Here is a 19,279-nt window from a genome sequence, read left to right as displayed (position 1 = left end):
AATTTTTTTTTTTCTACGTTTATTTATTTTTGGGACAGAGAGAGACAGAGCATGAACGGGGGAGGGGCAGAGAGAGAGGGAGACACAGAATCGGAAACAGGCTCCAGGCTCTGAGCCATCAGCCCAGAGCCTGACGCGGGGCTCGAACTCCCGGACCGCGAGATCGTGACCTGGCTGAAGTCGGACGCTTAACCGACTGCGCCACCCAGGCGCCCCTAAAATAAAATTTTCAAAAGTAGTGTCAGTAACTGAAAGTCATAGTTTATAGCTTAAAACGTGGTTGAAGGGATCAAGGATAGGTAAGGTGCCATTTTGAGAACATCGAAACATTTTTCCTATGGACTTGGGAAACTGTTGTTCATGGCATGTGTCATCTAATCATTCCTTGCAAGAGAACAGTGAAGTGGTTGTTCTTTCTTCAGAAGACATGATCCTTGGAGGTGGATTTGAGTTCACACTCTAGCTCTCTAATTCCTGATTGTGCTTTAGAATAAACAACTTTTCCATAATTTATGAAAAGCTATATAAAATGTCCATTCTGTCCCAGACAAGTATTCTTTCAGTAATAATTGGTTTTATTTTGTTTGAAATGATACATTTCAGTATCTTGGAATATTTTGTATATAAATAAACTTTAAATTTTTGATAAGTTTCTCACCTGAAAAATAACATTTAAAAATTTATTTCTAATCTAAGAAATATAGGACTTTTTAAAACTTCTGAAAAATACAAAGTTCTTTACATCCTGTACAGTTGATGATTAAAATTTTTTAGAGCTTGAAAAATTGACATTAAAGGAACTTTGTCCAAAGGTTCTAATTAGTGTGGTGATTTAGAGTAGTGGGATCAATAAATATGTCTTTAAATTTAATTCACTTTCTAGCAATATTGTTAAATCTGTACAAAAATGATACAAATCTAATAATAAATGACTCCAAATTTAATGTGTGTTTCTTTTCCTCTTAAGGCATCTGCTTCTGGTGATGTGAGCTGTGTGGATGAAATTCTTAAAGTAAGTTGTTGATTTTTTTTTTTTATAGTTTGAGTCTTTTTTATTTATGATGCTCTGCTATCTTTTTCTCTCTTCTCCCCAATATTTCTCAAAGGATGTGAAGCAGGAAATTGCTTACATGCGTAACCTCATTATGTCCTTAAAAAGTAGTTGACTCTATTTTGCTTATTTTCATACTTAGTTTCTGAATCATTTGGTTTGTTTACTGTCTGCCCTCAAAGAACTGGTTTTGTTTGTTTTTCATTTTTAAGTAAAGCAAATTCCAGGTTTAATACTTTGCCTTGAAAAGAGGAAGAAAGCAAATATAATTGCACTTTCTAAGGCTGATCAGTTAATTTAAGTGCTAAAAAACTCAGTAATTACCAGTCAAAACATTTCATTGAAAATACTTGCTTTGTAATTCTTCTGTACATACTGGTCAAATCCTACAATGAAAGACCTCTGAATATTGCTCATTTTGAGTGTTGAGTGGAATATGTTTAAAAGTGACACGTGACCAAAATGTGTATTCCTCTTTTGGGAAAAGAAAAAGTTGTCTGTCGGAAAAAGAGAAAGTCCAGTAAATTAATGAGTGACAGTGACTGCTTTTGGCTCAATAGAGAAAAACTGTTAAGTTACATATTACTTGTACTTTTTGCATAAGCTCCTGAGTTTTTGTGTCTATACGTGCATTTCACTGTGGATACTTCTGAAAGACTACTTGCTTTGCTGCCTCCACTTTATTCTCTCCTTCCTTTCTTCAGCCCACTGCAGTCTTTGATATACTTCTATCATTCTGCTGAACCTGTTTGTCTAAGGTCATTATCTTCCCCTTCACTGGGGCTTTCATTTGAGTTCTCTGCTGTTTCTGCTGTTTTAAAGAATTTTTATTTTTTACTTCTGGAAACCTGATTCTTCCTTCCCTTGACTGTTTCTATGCTTCACTGTTTTTATTTCCTTCCACCCTTGTCTCATTCTCTGCCTTTTGGAAACCTTTGTGTCTTCTCTTCTTTTATTTTTTAAATTAAAAATTAAAAAATTTTTTTATTTTAGAGAGAGAGTGGTAAAGGGGGTCTGGGGAGGAGGGAGGGAGGGAGGGAGGGAGGGAGGGAGGGAGAGAGAGAGAGAGAGAGAGAGAGAATGAATCCTTAGCATGGAGCCTGACATGGGGCTCGATTCCACAACCCTGGGATCATGACGTGAGCCAAAATCAAGACTTGGATGCTCAACCAACTGAGTCACCCAGGTGCCCTTTTTATCTTTTAAATATGGGTCCTTTTTTCTAGCTTCTCCTTTTCTTTTTGCTCTGTCTTAATTTTCCTTTATTGTTAATGGCTTCAACTATTAGCAGTTCAGTCTTTATCTCCTGCTTAGCCTCCCTTGGGTTGTGGTTTATGTCTCTTCCTTGCCTTGTAGCTGTGTGTCCATTTGCATTTCTCCCTGTTTTTTTTTAGATTCATCATGTCTAAAGGCAGATTTATTAGACTTCCTTCTATTAGTGGTACTACCATTCTCATGTGCTTATAAGTGTAAAATCTTCATTTTCTCTCATTTTCTGTTTAATCACAAAACTACATGTACGCTTTGAATACTCCTTGGAAATACCATTCCTTTATTTCCATTTCTGCCACCTTGAGCTTCAAAAATTGCAATATACAGTCCTTGCTTTGCCTTTCTGCCTTGAGTCTCCCTTCTCCTCTGTCATCTATATTGCTACCAGATTCTCTCTTTAATCCATTGTCTTCATAAGTTAATTTCCTTTTTAGAAGTTTTCACTGAGTCTCTAAGCCCCATAGAAAGAATAGTGTCCAGCTTCAACATTCTAGACCTTCTATAGGCCGGTTCTAACCTCTTACGCTATTGATTCACCACTTTTGCCAAATTGGTTTCACTAAGGCATGTACTTACTTGCTCTTTTACCTTTTTAAAGTAAACTTGGTGAAATATGTTTCTCCTTAGTCTTCAGTCATATATAGATTCTATTTTTTTCTTAGAATCCCAGTGAAATCCTTCTTTCCCCTATGTCAGACCATCAGATCACAAAAATAAGTCTTTCCTTTGAATCTCACATAGTGTGCATTTTTCAGTTGCCATGTATATAAAAAGTTTAACAGCATTTATCTTTTCTCTTGCATCCTCAAAAATGCATGATATAATACCTGGAAGAATGTTAGATTTCTTATATTTAATTACTCTTTGATGTTACTGACCATTTATTATACATTTTGTATATACAGGGCTTGGCACATGGCCTTGGGTTTAATAGGTGCTCTGACATTTAATGATGGAGTTACATAGATTTTCTGTTGAGAGTACTTTGGTATTTGAAGTGTAAAATGCACACTGAAAACCTAGAGTGCATGAGTTTCTGTTTCCTTTCCCTGTATGCAGTGTGTAAGGAACTTCTGGTCCTGACTGCCTTCATGTTTTCTTGATATTTGTAGTCCTCCTGTTTCTAGGAACTCCATCATGAACTTAAAGAAAAAACGTTTTAATCTAAAAATGATACATGTTTATTGTAAAATAAAAAAAGATTAATTCAAGGCTTACTAATTGAGCACCTGCCATTATCAAGCCCTTCGGATACAGTGGTGATAATAATGATAGTATTGTACCCTTTGAATTGATGTTCTAGAGTAGGATATTGGAAATAATCAACTATGTAATATTATTTGAGAACATGAAATGCCATTGAAAAATAAAGCGTTGTAAGAAGATAAAGAGCAATTACAGTACAGGTGGCTGTTTTATGAGGTTCAGGTAGTATAGACTGTATCATATGCCCATGTCCCTTCCTCCTCCTGTCATTCTGTTGCCCACAGGTAGCCAGAGATTTTTTTTCATATATGAGCATTTACTAGCACATAGACTATGATTTGTATTTATCATTTAACAATATATTGTGGACATGATTTCATATCAGTAGTTAAAATTACTCATTTTACTGTCTGCTTGGTGTTCCATTGTATGACTGTCTGGTAATTATTTCTGTGCTGTTGGATATGTAGGTTGTTTCCATTTTTTAAGCATAGGCCCCTTGAACATGTATTTTTACCTAACGTATGTGGGTATAGCTACAGAGTAAATTCCTAAAAATTGTACCACTTTTAATTTATTGTATTTTCTCAGTCTGTCTGATGGCTTACTTTGAGCTATATGCCAGAAATAAAACACTCCCTCCTTATTCTAAATCTGATTATCTCTCTTTCCCCTGCTCTTCTAACATATGCATTGTGATCTTATCCAAATCTCCACTTGAACATAGTTGGCATATGATTAAACAGAAGGCATTGAACAAAATCATACTTATGGCCTTGCTTGTCTGTCTTCCTTTTCATGTGCTTTTGATATCTCTCTTCTGATTTCCTCCACCTGACCAAAACTTCCTATCAGTTAATAGGTTCTGCAGCCAGACTTCCTAGGGTGCAACTGTGTGTCCATTACTTACTACGTGTGTGACTTTTAATGGACAATTTCTGTGCTTCAGTTTCATCCTACGCAGAGTCAGGGTAATAACAGTATCTACCTCCTAATATCATTGTGAGTACTAAATGAGGAACAGACAGGTAAAACAGCACAGTAGGTGGCCCATTACAGGCACACAGTGTTACCTCCTTTTCTTATTATTACCCCTGTCACAGCTCTCACAGCCGGCTCTTCCTCAGTAGCATTGTACTGTGTGCCTTGTGTTTGATCACAGGCTGACTTCTGTGACATTTCACAGGTTTCAGCATCCTAACTCCAAGCTTCTTGAAGCCAGGGAGTGTATATTATTTATCTTACTGTTTCCTGCCCCCATAGTGCTTTGCACACAATTGTGCTTAATTAATACTTACCGATCAAATATGTATACTTTTGGAGGAGCTACCATGAAACCAGCATTTATAATATAAATCTGGTTTTTAGCTATGTAACTTTTATCCTTGAACTGGTTGAAAACAAACTGTAATAATTACATTTCAGGAGATGACGCATTCATGGCCTCCCCCTCTAACGGCTATTCATACACCATGCAAAACAGAACCTTCCAAATTTCCTTTTCCAACTAAGGTAAGTAAATAACATGTGTCTTTGATTCTGTTAGAAAACTCTCAATGGCTTCACTAAAATCATATGAATTCACAATTGTCTTGCCATTCCCATTCTAGTGGGAGACAGACAATAAATAAGTGAATAAATACATAAGTTCAGATAGTGATAATTGCTATGAAGAAAATAAAACAAGATAACGGAATCAAGAGCGACTTGGATTAAGAAGTTCTTGAAAAAGCTTTGGAGGCAATTGGGAAGAGAATTAAAAGGCATCAAAGTTTGTTGGAAACTGTTATGGTATTCTAAGCTGCAGGTGTTAAGGCTTCTCAGACTGTCTGAGGAACTCCTTTCCAAATTGGACGTAGCAACTGTAAATATGTGCTATGGATGGAGGTCCCTCAGACAACAGTTACAAGCTCATCTACAATCAGCAGATATGCTTTTTTTTTTTTTTACATTAATTTATATCTACACGAACAATAAAAGAATATATTTTCCTTGTGGAAGTTTGATCAGGACCCCTGATAATAGCTTTCCCCAATTTTGCCTCCTCCATCTTACCGGAGCTACTTTCATACATACCTTTGCAAGTCTTTTCATATGCATTTACATACATATATATGTGATCATTACATGTAAGCACTTTCTCATGTACTTTATTTCTGCACCAGTTTATTGTTCTATATTTTTAATCAGCAACAGGTCTGAAAGACCTTTCCATGTTATTATGTATCTTTATTGTCTACTGATAATATATTACATATAGAGGTATTTTACTTCTTTTATTTGTATCCATGGTATAAATGTATCTTAGCTGAATTATTTTACTTTGGTATCTAAGTTGTTGCCAAGTTTTCATTTCTATAAACATTGCTTTAGTGGGTATCTTTTTCATGCCTTCTTGTGTGCATGAGGTTTTTTTTGGGTGAAAAGTAAGAAGTAGAATTATTGATTATATATTTAATATATATTCTTAAATTCCCTCCATATCAGTTGTACCAGTCAGTACTCTCACTTGTATTCCCTATTATTCCTCACATGCACATCACCATTTGTTATTTTAAGCACCAGTCTTTTGAGTGCAAGATGGTATTCCATTTCCAAGATTACTCATGGGGTCCATCTCTTTACACATTTGTCATCCATGTGATTTCTGTGTGGATGAATTTACCTGTTTCCTCTGCTCTTTGGCTTGCATCCTTCACTTAAAATATTTTAGGAGGATTTCTTTTTGTGTTTATTGTTTTGTGAATTCTGGATTTAATAATTTCTTCTATATGCTGTAAATGTATCTCCCAGTTAGAGTCTTTTTAAGTATTGTGGTCCGGAAGATGTTAATTTTGATGAATATGTAGAATTTTCTCTTTCACGGAGCTTTTATTTTTTAATGTCTTATTAAAGACGCTTTCTCCTTTCCCGGGATCATAAGCACACCCTCATTTTTTATTTTAACGTAATTGCAGTTTTGAATAATTAGAACATTTCCATCACTGCCAAGTCCCCTCACGTTTCTTTGCAATCTGCTTCACCCCCACCACTGGCCCTCACAATTACTGATATATTTCATGTCGCTACAGATAAGTTTTGCTTTTTCTAGAATTTTACATAAATGGAAGCCATGCAGTGTGTATTTCTTTTGCATATATGTTTGCCTTCTTTTGTTCAGCATGTATTTTTGGAATTTGTCCATGTTCATGAACATATCAGTAATTTGTTCTTTTTTATCCCTGAGTTTCTTTTTATTTGTGTTGTATGAAAATACCAGAATTTGTTGGGGCGCCTGGGTGGCGCAGTCGGTTAAGCGTCCGACTTCAGCCAGGTCACGATCTCGCGGTCCGGGAGTTCGAGCCCCGCGTCAGGCTCTGGGCTGATGGCTCGGAGCCTGGAGCCTGTTTCCGATTCTGTGTCTCCCTCTCTCTCTGCCCCTCCCCCGTTCATGCTCTGTCTCTCTCTGTCCCAAAAATAAATAAAACTGTTGAAAAAAAAATTAAAAAAAAAAAAAAAAAAGAAAATACCAGAATTTGTGTATCCATTTACCTGTTGATGAACATTTGGGTCTTTTCCAGATTTGTGCTATTAAGAATAGAGTATCTATAAATAGTGACTTACAAGTCTTTGTATGGACTTAAGTTTTCTCTTTTCTAGGGTAAATACTGGGATATATGGTAAAAAGTCAAATTGCTGAGTCATATGCTGAGTTCATATTAAGTTGATACTAACCTAATATTTTCCAAGGTGATTGTATCACGCTTTTACTTCACCCCACTCGCATCCCTCAGTAGTATATGATAGTTTGATTTGTTCTGCATCCTTGTGTGCATTTGGTATTGTCTATTGAGTTTTAGCCATTTTACTGGGCACGCAGAGGTATCTCCTACTAGTTTTAGTTTGTAATTTCCCTGATGGCTAATGATGTTGAACCTCTTTTTATGAGCTTATTGACTATTCTTTTGGAAGTGCCAGTTCAAATCTTTTGCCATGGGGGTGGGGGTGTGTGTGTGGGGGGGGGGGGTGGCCCAGCTAGGTAGGGAGTGTTATTTGTAGTTTTCTTTAATGTCTGTATTTGATTTTGGTATCTGGGAGTGCTGGGTCTTTAAAAGGAACAGGGAAAAGTTCTCTTCATCTTTATATTCTGAACTGGTTTGTGGAATTTAGTATTAATTCTTCCTTGAATGTTTTAATACACTTCAACAGCGATGCCATCTGGGCCCATAGTGGTCTTTATTGGAAGGTATTAAATTATAATTTCAAAATTTTTATTAGATGTAAGAGCTATTCAGATGTACTGTTCCTTGTGTCAATTTTATAATTTCCATTTCCTCTAAGTACTCAAATTTGTTGACATAGAGTTATTTGTAAATAATATAAATATTCTTTTAATGCCTCTAGGATATCTAGTGGTCATTTTTTCCCTTTATTGGTGATTTGCATTTTCTCTCTTTTTTTCATTTTCCTTGATTAGACTAGCTAGGTTTATGAGTTTTACTGATCATTTCCAAGAACCATAGTTTACTTTTTTCAGTTTTCTATTTCTTTGTTTATTCCTTGTCTTCATTCTACTTATTGTGAGTTTCATTTACTTTTAACTTTTTTTATTTTATTTTCTTTTTTAATTTAAATTACAGTTAGGTAACATACAGTGCAATACTGGTTCCAGGAGTACTTTTCTTTTAACTTTTTCAGATGAAGGTTTAGATAGTAGATTGTAAAACCTTTCTTGTTTTCTCTAAAACTACAGTTTACCTCTGAGCCCTACTTTAGGTGTATCTCACAAATTGTGTTATATTGTTTGTATTATCATTCATTGCATAATATTTGTTTATTCCTGTGTGACTTCTTCCTTGATCCATGGGTTATTTAGAAGCATGTGGTTTTATTTTCAAATATTTGAGGATTTTCCACATACCCTTTGTTACTAATTTTCTAATTTATTTATGTTCTTGTTAGAGAATATATGCTATATAATACCAATTTTTAAAAATTTATTAAATGTTTTATGGCCATTATATGATCTTTCTTGGTGACCATTATGTATACTATATACAATATGTTCTGTATATATCAGATCAAGTTAGTTGAGAGTGATTAGTCGTCTACATTTTTACTCACTTTCTATTCTATCAAGTAATGAAAGGAGAGTGTTGACATCTGCACCTGTATTTATGGATTTTTCTGTTTCCTCTTTGAGTTTTATCCATTTTGGGTTCATGTGTTTTGAAGCTTTGTTTATTAGGTATGTACACATTTAGGATTGCTATATCTTGCTGATAATTTGATCCCCCCCCCTTTTTTTTTTCCATCATGAGGTGTTGGTGTTTATATCTGGTATTAATACTTGTTCTGAAGTCTACTTTGTCTGAGATTCATATAGCCATTCATGCTTTCTTTTAATTTACTATTGACAAGGTTTAACATTTTCTATTCTTTTATTTTTAATCTATTGGTGGCTTCATATTTAAATGACTTTCTTAAATGTTTATTTTGAGAGAGAGTGCGTGCACACACAAGTGTGTATGTGCAGGGGAGGGGCAGAGAGAGAGAGAGAAAGAGGGAGAAAGAATCCCAGGCGGGCTCTGTGCTGATAGCAGTGTAAGGCTCCATCTCCTGAATCGTGAGATTATGACCTGAGCTGAAATCAAGAGTCGGATGCTTGACTGACTGAGCTACCCAGGCGCCCCTGAAGTGAGTTTCTTATAGTCAGCATATAATTTTGGGTCTTGGTTTTTTAGTTTGCTGGTCTCTAGCATTTAATCTTGGAGTGTTTAAACCATTTCCTTTTAATGTAGTAATTGATATTGATATTGTAGGGGGTTTTTTTGTTTTGTTTTTTGTTTTTATGGTAGGGTTTAAATGTACCTGACAATGTTAAATGTACTATTTGCTATTTGTTTTCCATTTGTCCCAACAATTCTTTCTTTGTTCTTTTTTTGAGGTTCTTTTGGATTGAATAATTATTTTTAATATTCTATCTTGAATTATTTAATAGGTATACTTTTTTTAATTATACAATTAAAGCTTGAGTTTATCAAAAGACTTTGAACTTAATTTCATATTTCTGGCTTATGAATGCAAGTCCATTCATAATTTTTTTTTAGGTGACAGTTTTATTAAGGTACATAACATGCATACCATACAGTTACTTCATTTAAAACATACAGTTAACTGGTTTTTAGTATATTCATAGTTATATAACTATAACCACAATTATTTTAGAACATTTTCATCACCACCAAAAGAAACCCTATACTACTTAGCAGTTACCCTTCTGTATCCTCCAGTCTCATACCCTAACCCCAAAGCAGTCACTACTCTACATTATTTCTCTATTCATTTGCCTCTTCTAGACATTTCATATAAATTGAAGTATACAATATGTGGTCTTTTATGACCAGATATTTTTACATCTGGCATGATTTATGTTATATATCATTATTTTGTTCCATTTTATGGCTAAATGTATATTTCATTTTATGGATATATCACATTTTATTTATCTTTTTATCAGTTGTTTGGCATTTGGGTTGTTTTCAATTTTTGGCTATTATGAGAATTGCTGCTATAAGCGTGAGTGTAGAAATGCTTGTGTAGACGTATGTTTTCAGTTGTTTTCACTTGGTTTTATATACCTAGGAGTAGAATTGCTGGGTTATATTGTAACCGTGTTTAATCTTTTGAGGAACTACCTCATGTTTTTCCAAAGTGGTTGCTACATTTTATATTTCCACCAGCAGTGTATGAGCCTTACAGTTTCTTCAAATCCTGGCCAAGTTGTTATTACCCTTCTAGCTATTTTAAGTGGGTGTGAAGTGGTTTGTCCTTGTGGTTTTGATATTAATTTCCCTGATGGCTAGTGATGTTGAGAATCTTTTTATGGGCTTCTAGGGCCTTTGTGTATCTTATCTGGAGAGATATCTGTTAGATATTTTGCTGATTTTTAATGTTTATTTATTTTTGAGAGAAAGATAGAGTGCAAGTGGGGGAGGTGCAGAGAGAGACAGAGACACAGAATCTGAAGCAGGCTCCAGGCTCTGAGCTGTCAGCACAGAGCACAATGCAGGGCTCGAACTCTTGAACTGTGAGATCATGACCTGAGTGAAGTTGGACTCTTAACCGACTGAGCCACCCAGGTGTCCCATATTTTGCTGATTTTTAAATTGGGTTGTCTTTTTATTATTCATCGGAGTTTTTTATATATCTTAGAGTGTAGTCCCTTGTCAGATGTATGATTTGCAAAAATGTTCTCCCATTCTGTGGGTTGTCTTTTTTGCTATCATGATGGTGTTTTTTAAAGCCCAAAAATCTTTTAATTTTGATGAAGTCCAGTTTATCTTTTGTTGTTTTTGTTTGTGTTTTTGATGTCATATCTAAGAAACCAGTGCACAGTTCAAAGTAATGAAGATTGACATCTATATTTTCTTATGAATTTATAGTTTTACCTCTTATATTTAGGTTTTTGATCATTTCGAGTTAATTTTTATATTTGGTGTGAGATAAGTGTCCAACTTCATTATTTTGCATGTGCATATCCAGTTGTCCCTGCACCATTTGTTGAGAAGACTGTTCTTTGCCCATTGAATCACGTTGGCACCCTATGGAAAATAAATTGACCATAAATGTGAGGGATTTTTGTGTACTCTTGCGTTCTTTTTCACTGATCTGTCTGTTCTTATGGCAGTGTCACACTGTCTTGATTACTATAGTTGTGTAGTAAATTTTGAAATCAGGGAAGTGTGAGTTCTCTAGACCTGTGTATATGTGTGTGTGTGTGGTTGCTCAAGGGCTTACAACATCATACACAATTATTTTAAAACAGTATGTCATTTCACATACGGGTTAGTTGCCTTGCAACAGTTTAACTTCATTTCCCTCTTTTTTATTCTTTCTGCTTTTATAATACATGTTGCTTAGCTATATGTTATAAACTTCACAATACATTATTATTTCTTACATTTTAAACAGCTGAGTATGTTAAATGACTTTTTTAAGGATTAACGATACCAATATACAGCACATATTTTAAATTTAAATTTGATATTTTGACTTACATGTAAACCTGTGAAACCATCATCATAGTACAGTTAATAAATCAGTTACCCTCAAATGTTTCTCTTTAAATTTTTTTAATTTTAATTTTAGTTTATTTATTTGTTTAAAAAATGTTTATATTTATTTTTGAAAGAGGGAGTACACAAGCAGGGGAGGGACAGAGTGAGAGAGGGAGACACAGAATCCGAAGCTGGCTCCAGGCTCCAAGCTTTCAACACAAGAGTCTGATGCGGGGCTTGAACCCACGAGCCATGAGATCACGACCTGAGACAAAGTGGGTTGCTCAACTGACTGAGCCACCCACGCACCCCTAAATTTTTTTTTTTAATTCCAGTATAATTAACATAGGATTATATTAGTTTCAGACGTACCATATGGTAATTCAACAATTCTTTACATTACTCAGTGCTCATTATGATAAGTCTACTCTTAATCCCTTTCACCTATTTCACCCATCCTCCTACTCATCCCACCTCTAGTAAGTATCTGTTCTCCATATTTAAGAGTCTGGGTTTTTTTTGTCTGTCCCTTCTTTGTTCATTTGTTTTCTTAAATTACAAATATGAGTGAAATCATATGGTATTTTATCTTTCTCTGACTGACTTTATTACCATTATACTCTCTAGATCCAGCCATGTTGTTCACATGGCAAGATTTCATTCTTTTTTATGGCTGTGTAATATTCCATTGTATGTATATACCATCTGTTCTTTATCCATTCATCTATTGATGAATACTTGGGCCGCTTCCATGATTTGGCTGTTGGAAGTAATGCTGCAGTATACATAGGGGTGTGTGTATCTTTTTGAATTAATGTTTTTGTAGTCTTTGGGTAAATACCCAGTAGTGTGATTACTGAATCGTAGGGTAGTTCTTTTTTTAATTTTTTGAGGAACCTTCATATTCTTCCCACAGTCGCTGTACCAATTTGCATTCCCACCAACAGTACACAAGAGTTCCCTTTTCTCCATATCCTCACCATGTGTTTCTTGTGTTTTTCACTACCACCTCTGGGACTGGCTCCTGTCTACCCCAGGCATGCACACACATGGCGGCAGCTCAGTCTGGAGAAAGTCTTTTGAAAGCTCCGATTTTTAGCTCCTAAGGCTGTTTGCAAAGTAAAACTGGTGCTCTCTGTATTTCTCTTTCCCCAGTCCCTAGTCTGGAGAGGTTTTTCTCTTGTCCTAACAGTGCTGCAATCCACAGCTTCTCTTTCTCTCCCTTTTTCTCTCCACTCAGGGGGATCCCTCCCCTCCATGCCCACATTGTTTTATCTCCCCCATTTCGCATATATGCACATCTGTCCCGCCAAGCTGTCTCCATCTACCTCTGGAGATTTTTCTGTCACTCCACAGACTGATTTCGTGGGTGTTCCAAATGTTCTGACCTCAGTACTGCTGTGTTTGAGGGATGAGGCCAATCCTGGTCCCCCTCATTCTCTGCCATCTTAACTCTTGTGTTTTGGGTTTTAGCCATTCTGACAGGTGTGAGATGATATCTCATTGTGGTTTTGGTTTGCATTTTACTGATGATGAATGATGTTGAGCATCTTTTCATGTGTCTGTGGGCTATCTGTATGTCTTCTTTGAAGAAATGTATGTTCCTGTCTTTTGTCCATTTTTTAATTGGATTATTTGCTTTTTGGTGTTGAGTTGTATAAGTTTTTTATATATTTTGGATACTAACCCCTTATTAGATATGTCATTTGCAGATATCTTCTCCCATTCAGTAGGTTGTCTTTTTGTTTTGTTGATTGCTTCCTCTGCTTTGCAGTTTTTTATTTTGATATAGTCCTAGTAGTTTATTTTTACTTTTGTTGCCCTTGCCTTAGGAGACATATCTAGAAAAATGTTGTGACTGACAGAGTCAGGAATATTACTGCCTGTGTTCTCTTCTTGGGTTTTTATGGTTTCAGGTCTCACATTTAGGGCTTTAATCCATTTTGAGTTTATTTAAAATACACAAAATTGGTGTGAAAGTGGTCCAATTTCATTCTTTTGCATGTAGCTGTCCAGTTTTGCCAGCACCATTTGTTGATGAGACTTTTTTCCCATTGCATATTCTTGGATCCTTCATTGTAGATTAATTAACCATATAATCATGGGTTTATTTCTGGGTTCTTTATTCTGTTCCATTGACCTATGTGCCTTTTTTTGTGCCAGTGCCACACTGTCTTGATTACTACAGCTTTGTAGTGTATCTTGAAACCTGGGGTTGTGATACCTCTAGTTTTGTTCTTTTTCAAGATTGTTGTGGCTGTTTGGGGTCTTTTGTAGTTCCATACAAATTTTAGGATTATTTGTTTTAGTTCTGTGAAAAATGCTATCAGTATTTTGATAGGGATTGCATTCAATTTGTAGATTGCTTTGGATAGTATGGATATTTTAACAGTATTTGTTCTCTGAATCCGTGATCATGGAATATCTTACCATTTGTTGGTGTTGTCTTTCCTCAGTGTTTTGTAGTTTTCAGAGTACATGTCTTTCATTTCCTTGGTTAAATTTATTCCTAGGTATTTTATTATTTTTGGTGCAACCGTAAATGGAATTGTTTTCTTAATTTCTCTTCCTGCGACTTCATTATTAATGTATAGAAATGCAACAGATTTCTGTGTATTGATTTTGCATCCTGTGATCTTACTGAATTCATTTATCAGATCTAGTAGTTTTTTTGGTGGAGTCTTAGGGTTTTCTGTATATCATGTCATCCTGCAAATGATGAAAGTTCTAATTCTTCCTTACCAATTTGGATATGTTTTATTTCTTTTTCTTGTCTGATTGCTGTGGCTAGGACTTCTAGTATCTGTTGAATGAAAGTGGTGAGGGGGGACATCTCTGTCTTGTTCCTGATCTTAGAGGAAAAACTTTGTTTTTAAAAGTTACCATTGAGTATGGTAGCCAATTTGACAATAAATTTTATATTAAAAAAATAATAAAGGACCACAACACAGGTAAAAAAAACAAACAAACAAAACTTACCATTGAGGGTGATGTTAGCTGTGGGTTTTTCCTATATGGCCATTATGTTGAGGTATGTCCCCCCTTAAACCTGCTTTGTAGAAGATATTTTAACTGTGCTTTTTATTTCTTTTTTTAAATGTTTATTTCTTTATCTTGAGAGAGAGAGTGACCACAAGTGAGCGAGGGGCAGAGAGAGAGGGAAGGGATTGAATCCCAAGCAGGCTTCCCTCTGTCAGTGCAGAGTCCAACATGGGGCTTGATCTCATGAACCGTGAGATCATGACTTGAGCCAAAATCAAGAGTTGGACACTTAACTGATTGAGCCACCCAGGCACCCCTGCAGAAGATTTTTACCATGAATGGATGTTGTACTTTGTCAAATGCTTTTTCTGAATCTGTTGAAATGATCATATGGTTTTTATCCTTTGTTTTGTTGGTGCACCCCAAAGGTTTACTTATGATCCTTTACAATGTTCTCTTCCTTGTACTCTCTCTACCCTTCCCATCCCTAGTCAAACACTAATCTGATTTCTATCGCTATACATTAGTTTGCATTTTTCAGAATTGTACATAAATAGAATAATAATATATGTACTCTTTTTGGCTCTGGTTTCTTTCAGCACAGTTATTTTGAGATTCATCCATAGTATTGCATGTGAAAATCATTATTTTTTATTGCTAAGTAGTGTTCACGTTTTATAATTTTACCAGTTTGTTTACCCATTCATCTACTGATGGACATTTGGGCTATTTCTGGTTTTTAGTTAAAAATAAAGCTGCTGTAAAAATTTGTGTACAAATCTTTATATAGGCACATGCTTTTATTTCTCATCAGTAAATACCTTTGAGTAGATGGTTAATATACATTTAACTTTTAAGAATAGCTCATAATGTTTTCCAAAATGATTGAACCATATTGTATTCCTACTAGCAATATATGAGAGTTTCAGTTGCTCCCCATATTTAACCAATGCTTGTTATGGCCAGTCTTTTTAAATTTTAGGCCTTGTAGTAATTGTGTAGGAGTGCCGCCTCATTGTGGTTTTAATTTATATTTCTCTAGTGACAAATGATGTTGAGCATCTTTTCATGTACTTATTTGTCATTTGTATATCTTCCTTGGTGCACTTTAAAAAACTTTTGCCCGTCTTTTATTGGATGTTGTCCTCTTCTTAGTGAGTTTGAGAGTGTTTTCTGTTTTCTGGCTTCAAGTCCATTATCGGATAAGAGATTTGTACATCCCTCCAACCCCAGTAAGTAGCTGCCTTTTTCATTCTCTTATCTTTTGAAGAGGAGAAGTTGCTAGTATTGATGAGTTCCAATTCATGAGTTTCTTAGTTTACAGATCATGTTTTTTGGTGTCTAAGAAATTTTCCCTAACCCACATTCTCCTATGTATTTTTTTAAACTTCTTATAGTTTTGGGCTTTACATTTAGGTCTGTGATTCATTATAAAGTAATTTTTGTATATGGTACAGGTATGGATGAAAGTTTATTTTTTGTGTATAGCTGTCCATTTTCATCATCAGTGTTTAAAAAACTTGTTTCTCTGCATGGAATTGCCTTAACACTTGCACTTGACTATATATGTGGTGCATTTCTGACTGTATTCTGTTTCATTAATCTCTTTGTCTATCATGATATCAGTACCAACCTGTCTTGATTATCTGACGTGAATAATATAAACGATAGTGATGTAAATCCTCCAATCATATTACCATTTTTCAAAATTATTTTGATTTTTCAAGGTCCTTTGCATTTTAGTATGAATTTTACAACCAACCTGTTATTTTCAGCATAAAAGCCTTCTAGGGTTTTGATAGAGATTACATTGGGTTTATGAATCAGTTGGGGAGAATTGCCATCTTAACAGTATTGAGTCTTCTGGCCCATAGCACTTATCTTCTTCTCTATTTACCTAGGTATAATTTAATTTGTCGTTATTTTATAGTTTTCAATATCTAGGTGTTCCACACTTTCTATCAGAGTTACCTCTAAGCATTTCATTTTTTAATGCTATTATAAATGGTATTTTGTTTAAAAATGTTCAATATATGTGGGGCCCCTGGGTGACTCAGTTGGCTGAGTATCCGACTCTTGGTTTTTGCTCAGGTCATGATCTCACAGTTTGTGGATTCGATCCTTGTGTCAGGCTCTGCGTTGACAGCAAGGAGCCTGCTTGTGGTTCTCTCTCTCCCCTTCTCTCTTTGCCCCTCCCCCGCTCATCTGTCTCTCTCAAAATAAACTTAAAAAAAATTTTTTTAAGTTTATATACTTATTTGTCTTTTTTTTTTTTTTCAACGTTTATTTATTTTTGGGACAGAGAGAGACAGAGCATGAACGGGGGAGGGGCAGAGAGAGAGGGAGACACAGAATCGGAAGCAGGCTCCAGGCTCTGAGCCATCAGCCCAGAGCCCGACGTGGGGCTCGAACTCACGGACCGCGAGATCGTGACCTGGCTGAAGTCAGACGCTTAACCGACTGCGCTACCCAGGCGCCCCTTATTTGTCTTTTTTAATGTTTATTTTTGAGAGAGAGAGAGACAGAGCGTGAGCGGGGGACGAAGACAAAAAGTCTGAATGAAGCAGGCTCTAGGCTCTAAGCTTTCAGCACAGAGCCCAAAGTGGGACTTGAACTCACAGACTGTGAGATCGTGACCTGAGCTGAAGTCGAATACTTAACTGACTGAGCCACCCAAACACCCCAAAATAAATACACTTAAAACAAAAACTTGGAAATTTTTTTTCAGTATCTGCTTTTCCTGGCTAGTTTATAAAGATACATTTCATTTATTATTTTATTTTTTATATTGAAACCTTGATGAATGTATTTAGTTCTAGTAGCATTTTTGTAGCTACCATAGAATTTTTATTTAGACAGTCATGCCACGTGTGAATAAAGGGTGTTGTTACAACTTTAGTTTCAAACCAAATGCCTCATTTCTTATTCTTGCTTTATTGTGCCGGCTAGAACCTTTAATAAAGTGTTGACTGGAAGTGGTTAGAGTAACTTTCTTGCCTTGTTTTTCATTATAGAGGGGAAAGTATTCAGTCTTTCATCATTAAGTATGATTTTAGCTGTGGAATTTTCACAGATGTCATTTATTAAATTGAGGAGGTTCCCTTCTATTCACATTTGCCTTAGTGTTCTTATCAGTAGTGAATTTTGGATTTTGTTGAATGCTTTCTTTGAATCTATTGATGTAATCATATGATTTTCCTTTTTGGTTTGTGATATGGTAAATTACATTGATTAATTTTAAAAATTTAAACCAGTATTGCCTTCCTGGTAGAAACTTCACTTGGTTATTATATATTACCTGTTTTATATGTCGATTTGATTTTCAAAACATTTTAAAAAGAATTTTTACAAAAAAAATTTACATCTATGTTTTTGGTCTGTCATTTTATTTTCTTATTATGTCTTTGCTGGGTTTTGGTATCAGAGTAATGCCAGCCTTATAGAATGAGATGGGACATAACTCCCTCCTCTATTTTCTGGAATAGTTTGTATAGAATTGGTATTATTTCTTCTTTACATGTTTGTTAGAATTCACCAGTGAAACCCTTTGAGTTTTGGGTTTTGTTTATAGTATAGTGTTTAACTCAGTATTATATTTACTAATAGATCTAGGGCTATTCATATTATCTGTTTCTCTTGAATGTGTTTTGGTAGTTTGTATTTTTTCAAGCAACTTGTTCAGTTTATCTGTTGATTGTGAAAGTTGTTAAATTTATGGGTATAAAGTTTTTGATTTTTGATAATATTTCTTTATTATAATTTTTATATCTCTTATGATGCCACTTTTCTTATTCCTGTTATTGGTAATTTGATTCTCCTATTTTTCTTCTGGCTTGAGGTTTTTCAGTTGTATTGATCTTCTAAAAATCTGCTTTTTCTCCTTCATTGGTTTTGGTTTTTGTTGCATTGATTTCCATTGTCATCTGTATTACTTTCTTGTTCTGCTTTCATTTTATTTTATTTATACTTCTTTTAAAAAATATTCTTAAAGAGGATGCTAAGGTTATTGATGTGAGATCTTTCTTACTTTATAATACACGCTGTTAGTGCTATAAATTTCTCTCTGTGTAACATTTTATTTGCATCCCACAAATTCTGAAATGTGTTTTCAGTTTTATTCAGGTCAAAATGTGTTCTGATTTCCTTTTTGATTTCTTCTTTATTCCGTGGATTATTTTGAAGTGTCATTTTGTTTTTGAATATTTGGAGATTTTGCTGTATATTTTCTGTTACAGAATATATTCTGTTACTTGTGGCTTAATTCCATTTTGTGGCTTAATTCCATTTTGGTCAGAGAACGTGCTTTGTGTGACTGGAATCCTTTTACATTTATTATAACTTACTTCATGGCCCAGAGTATTACTTCTTTTAGCAAATGTTTGTGTACTTTGAATACATATTTTGCTGTTGTTCATTGAAGTGTTTTGTAAATGTCAACATCAAGTTGGTTTATAGTATTCAGTTTTCTATTTTCTTACTCATTTTAATTCTACTTGTTCTATCATTTATTGAGACTTATAGTTAATCTCCAATAAGTTTGAATTTATGATTTTGAATTTTCTCTTGTTTCTTTCTTCATATTTTTAAGAAGTTTTTTTTTTAGGTGCATAAACATTTGGGATTGTTATTAATTCTACATGAATGATAACCTTTATCGTTAGGAACTGACTCCTTTTAATTCTTACGATAATCTTTGCTATAAAATTTACTTTGATATTAATATAACCAG

The 19,279-nt window shown here is 34.8% G+C and overlaps 1 protein-coding gene across 3 annotated transcripts in view; it reads left to right on the top strand.

Annotated features, from left to right (window-relative positions):
- AFF4 (ALF transcription elongation factor 4) overlaps nucleotides 1-19,279 on the top strand; it is a 99,257-nt gene that overhangs the window by 38,619 nt on the left and 41,359 nt on the right. For all 3 annotated transcript variants that reach the window (XM_047084523.1, XM_047084532.1, XM_047084538.1), the window contains exons 4-5: nucleotides 968-1,012; nucleotides 4,955-5,041. In XM_047084523.1, the coding sequence (XP_046940479.1) occupies nucleotides 968-1,012; nucleotides 4,955-5,041 (132 nt within the window). The remainder of the gene's footprint in view (nucleotides 1-967; nucleotides 1,013-4,954; nucleotides 5,042-19,279) is intronic.

Source organism: Lynx rufus, unplaced genomic scaffold (genome assembly GCF_022079265.1).
Source record: "Lynx rufus isolate CCGP_SWC_20201006 ecotype Redwood Valley unplaced genomic scaffold, mLynRuf1.p SCAF_1, whole genome shotgun sequence".
NCBI classification, from domain to species: Eukaryota; Metazoa; Chordata; class Mammalia; order Carnivora; family Felidae; genus Lynx; species Lynx rufus.
The sequence above is the reverse complement of the archived record's forward strand: the minus strand, read 5'-3'. Positions and strand labels throughout refer to the sequence as shown.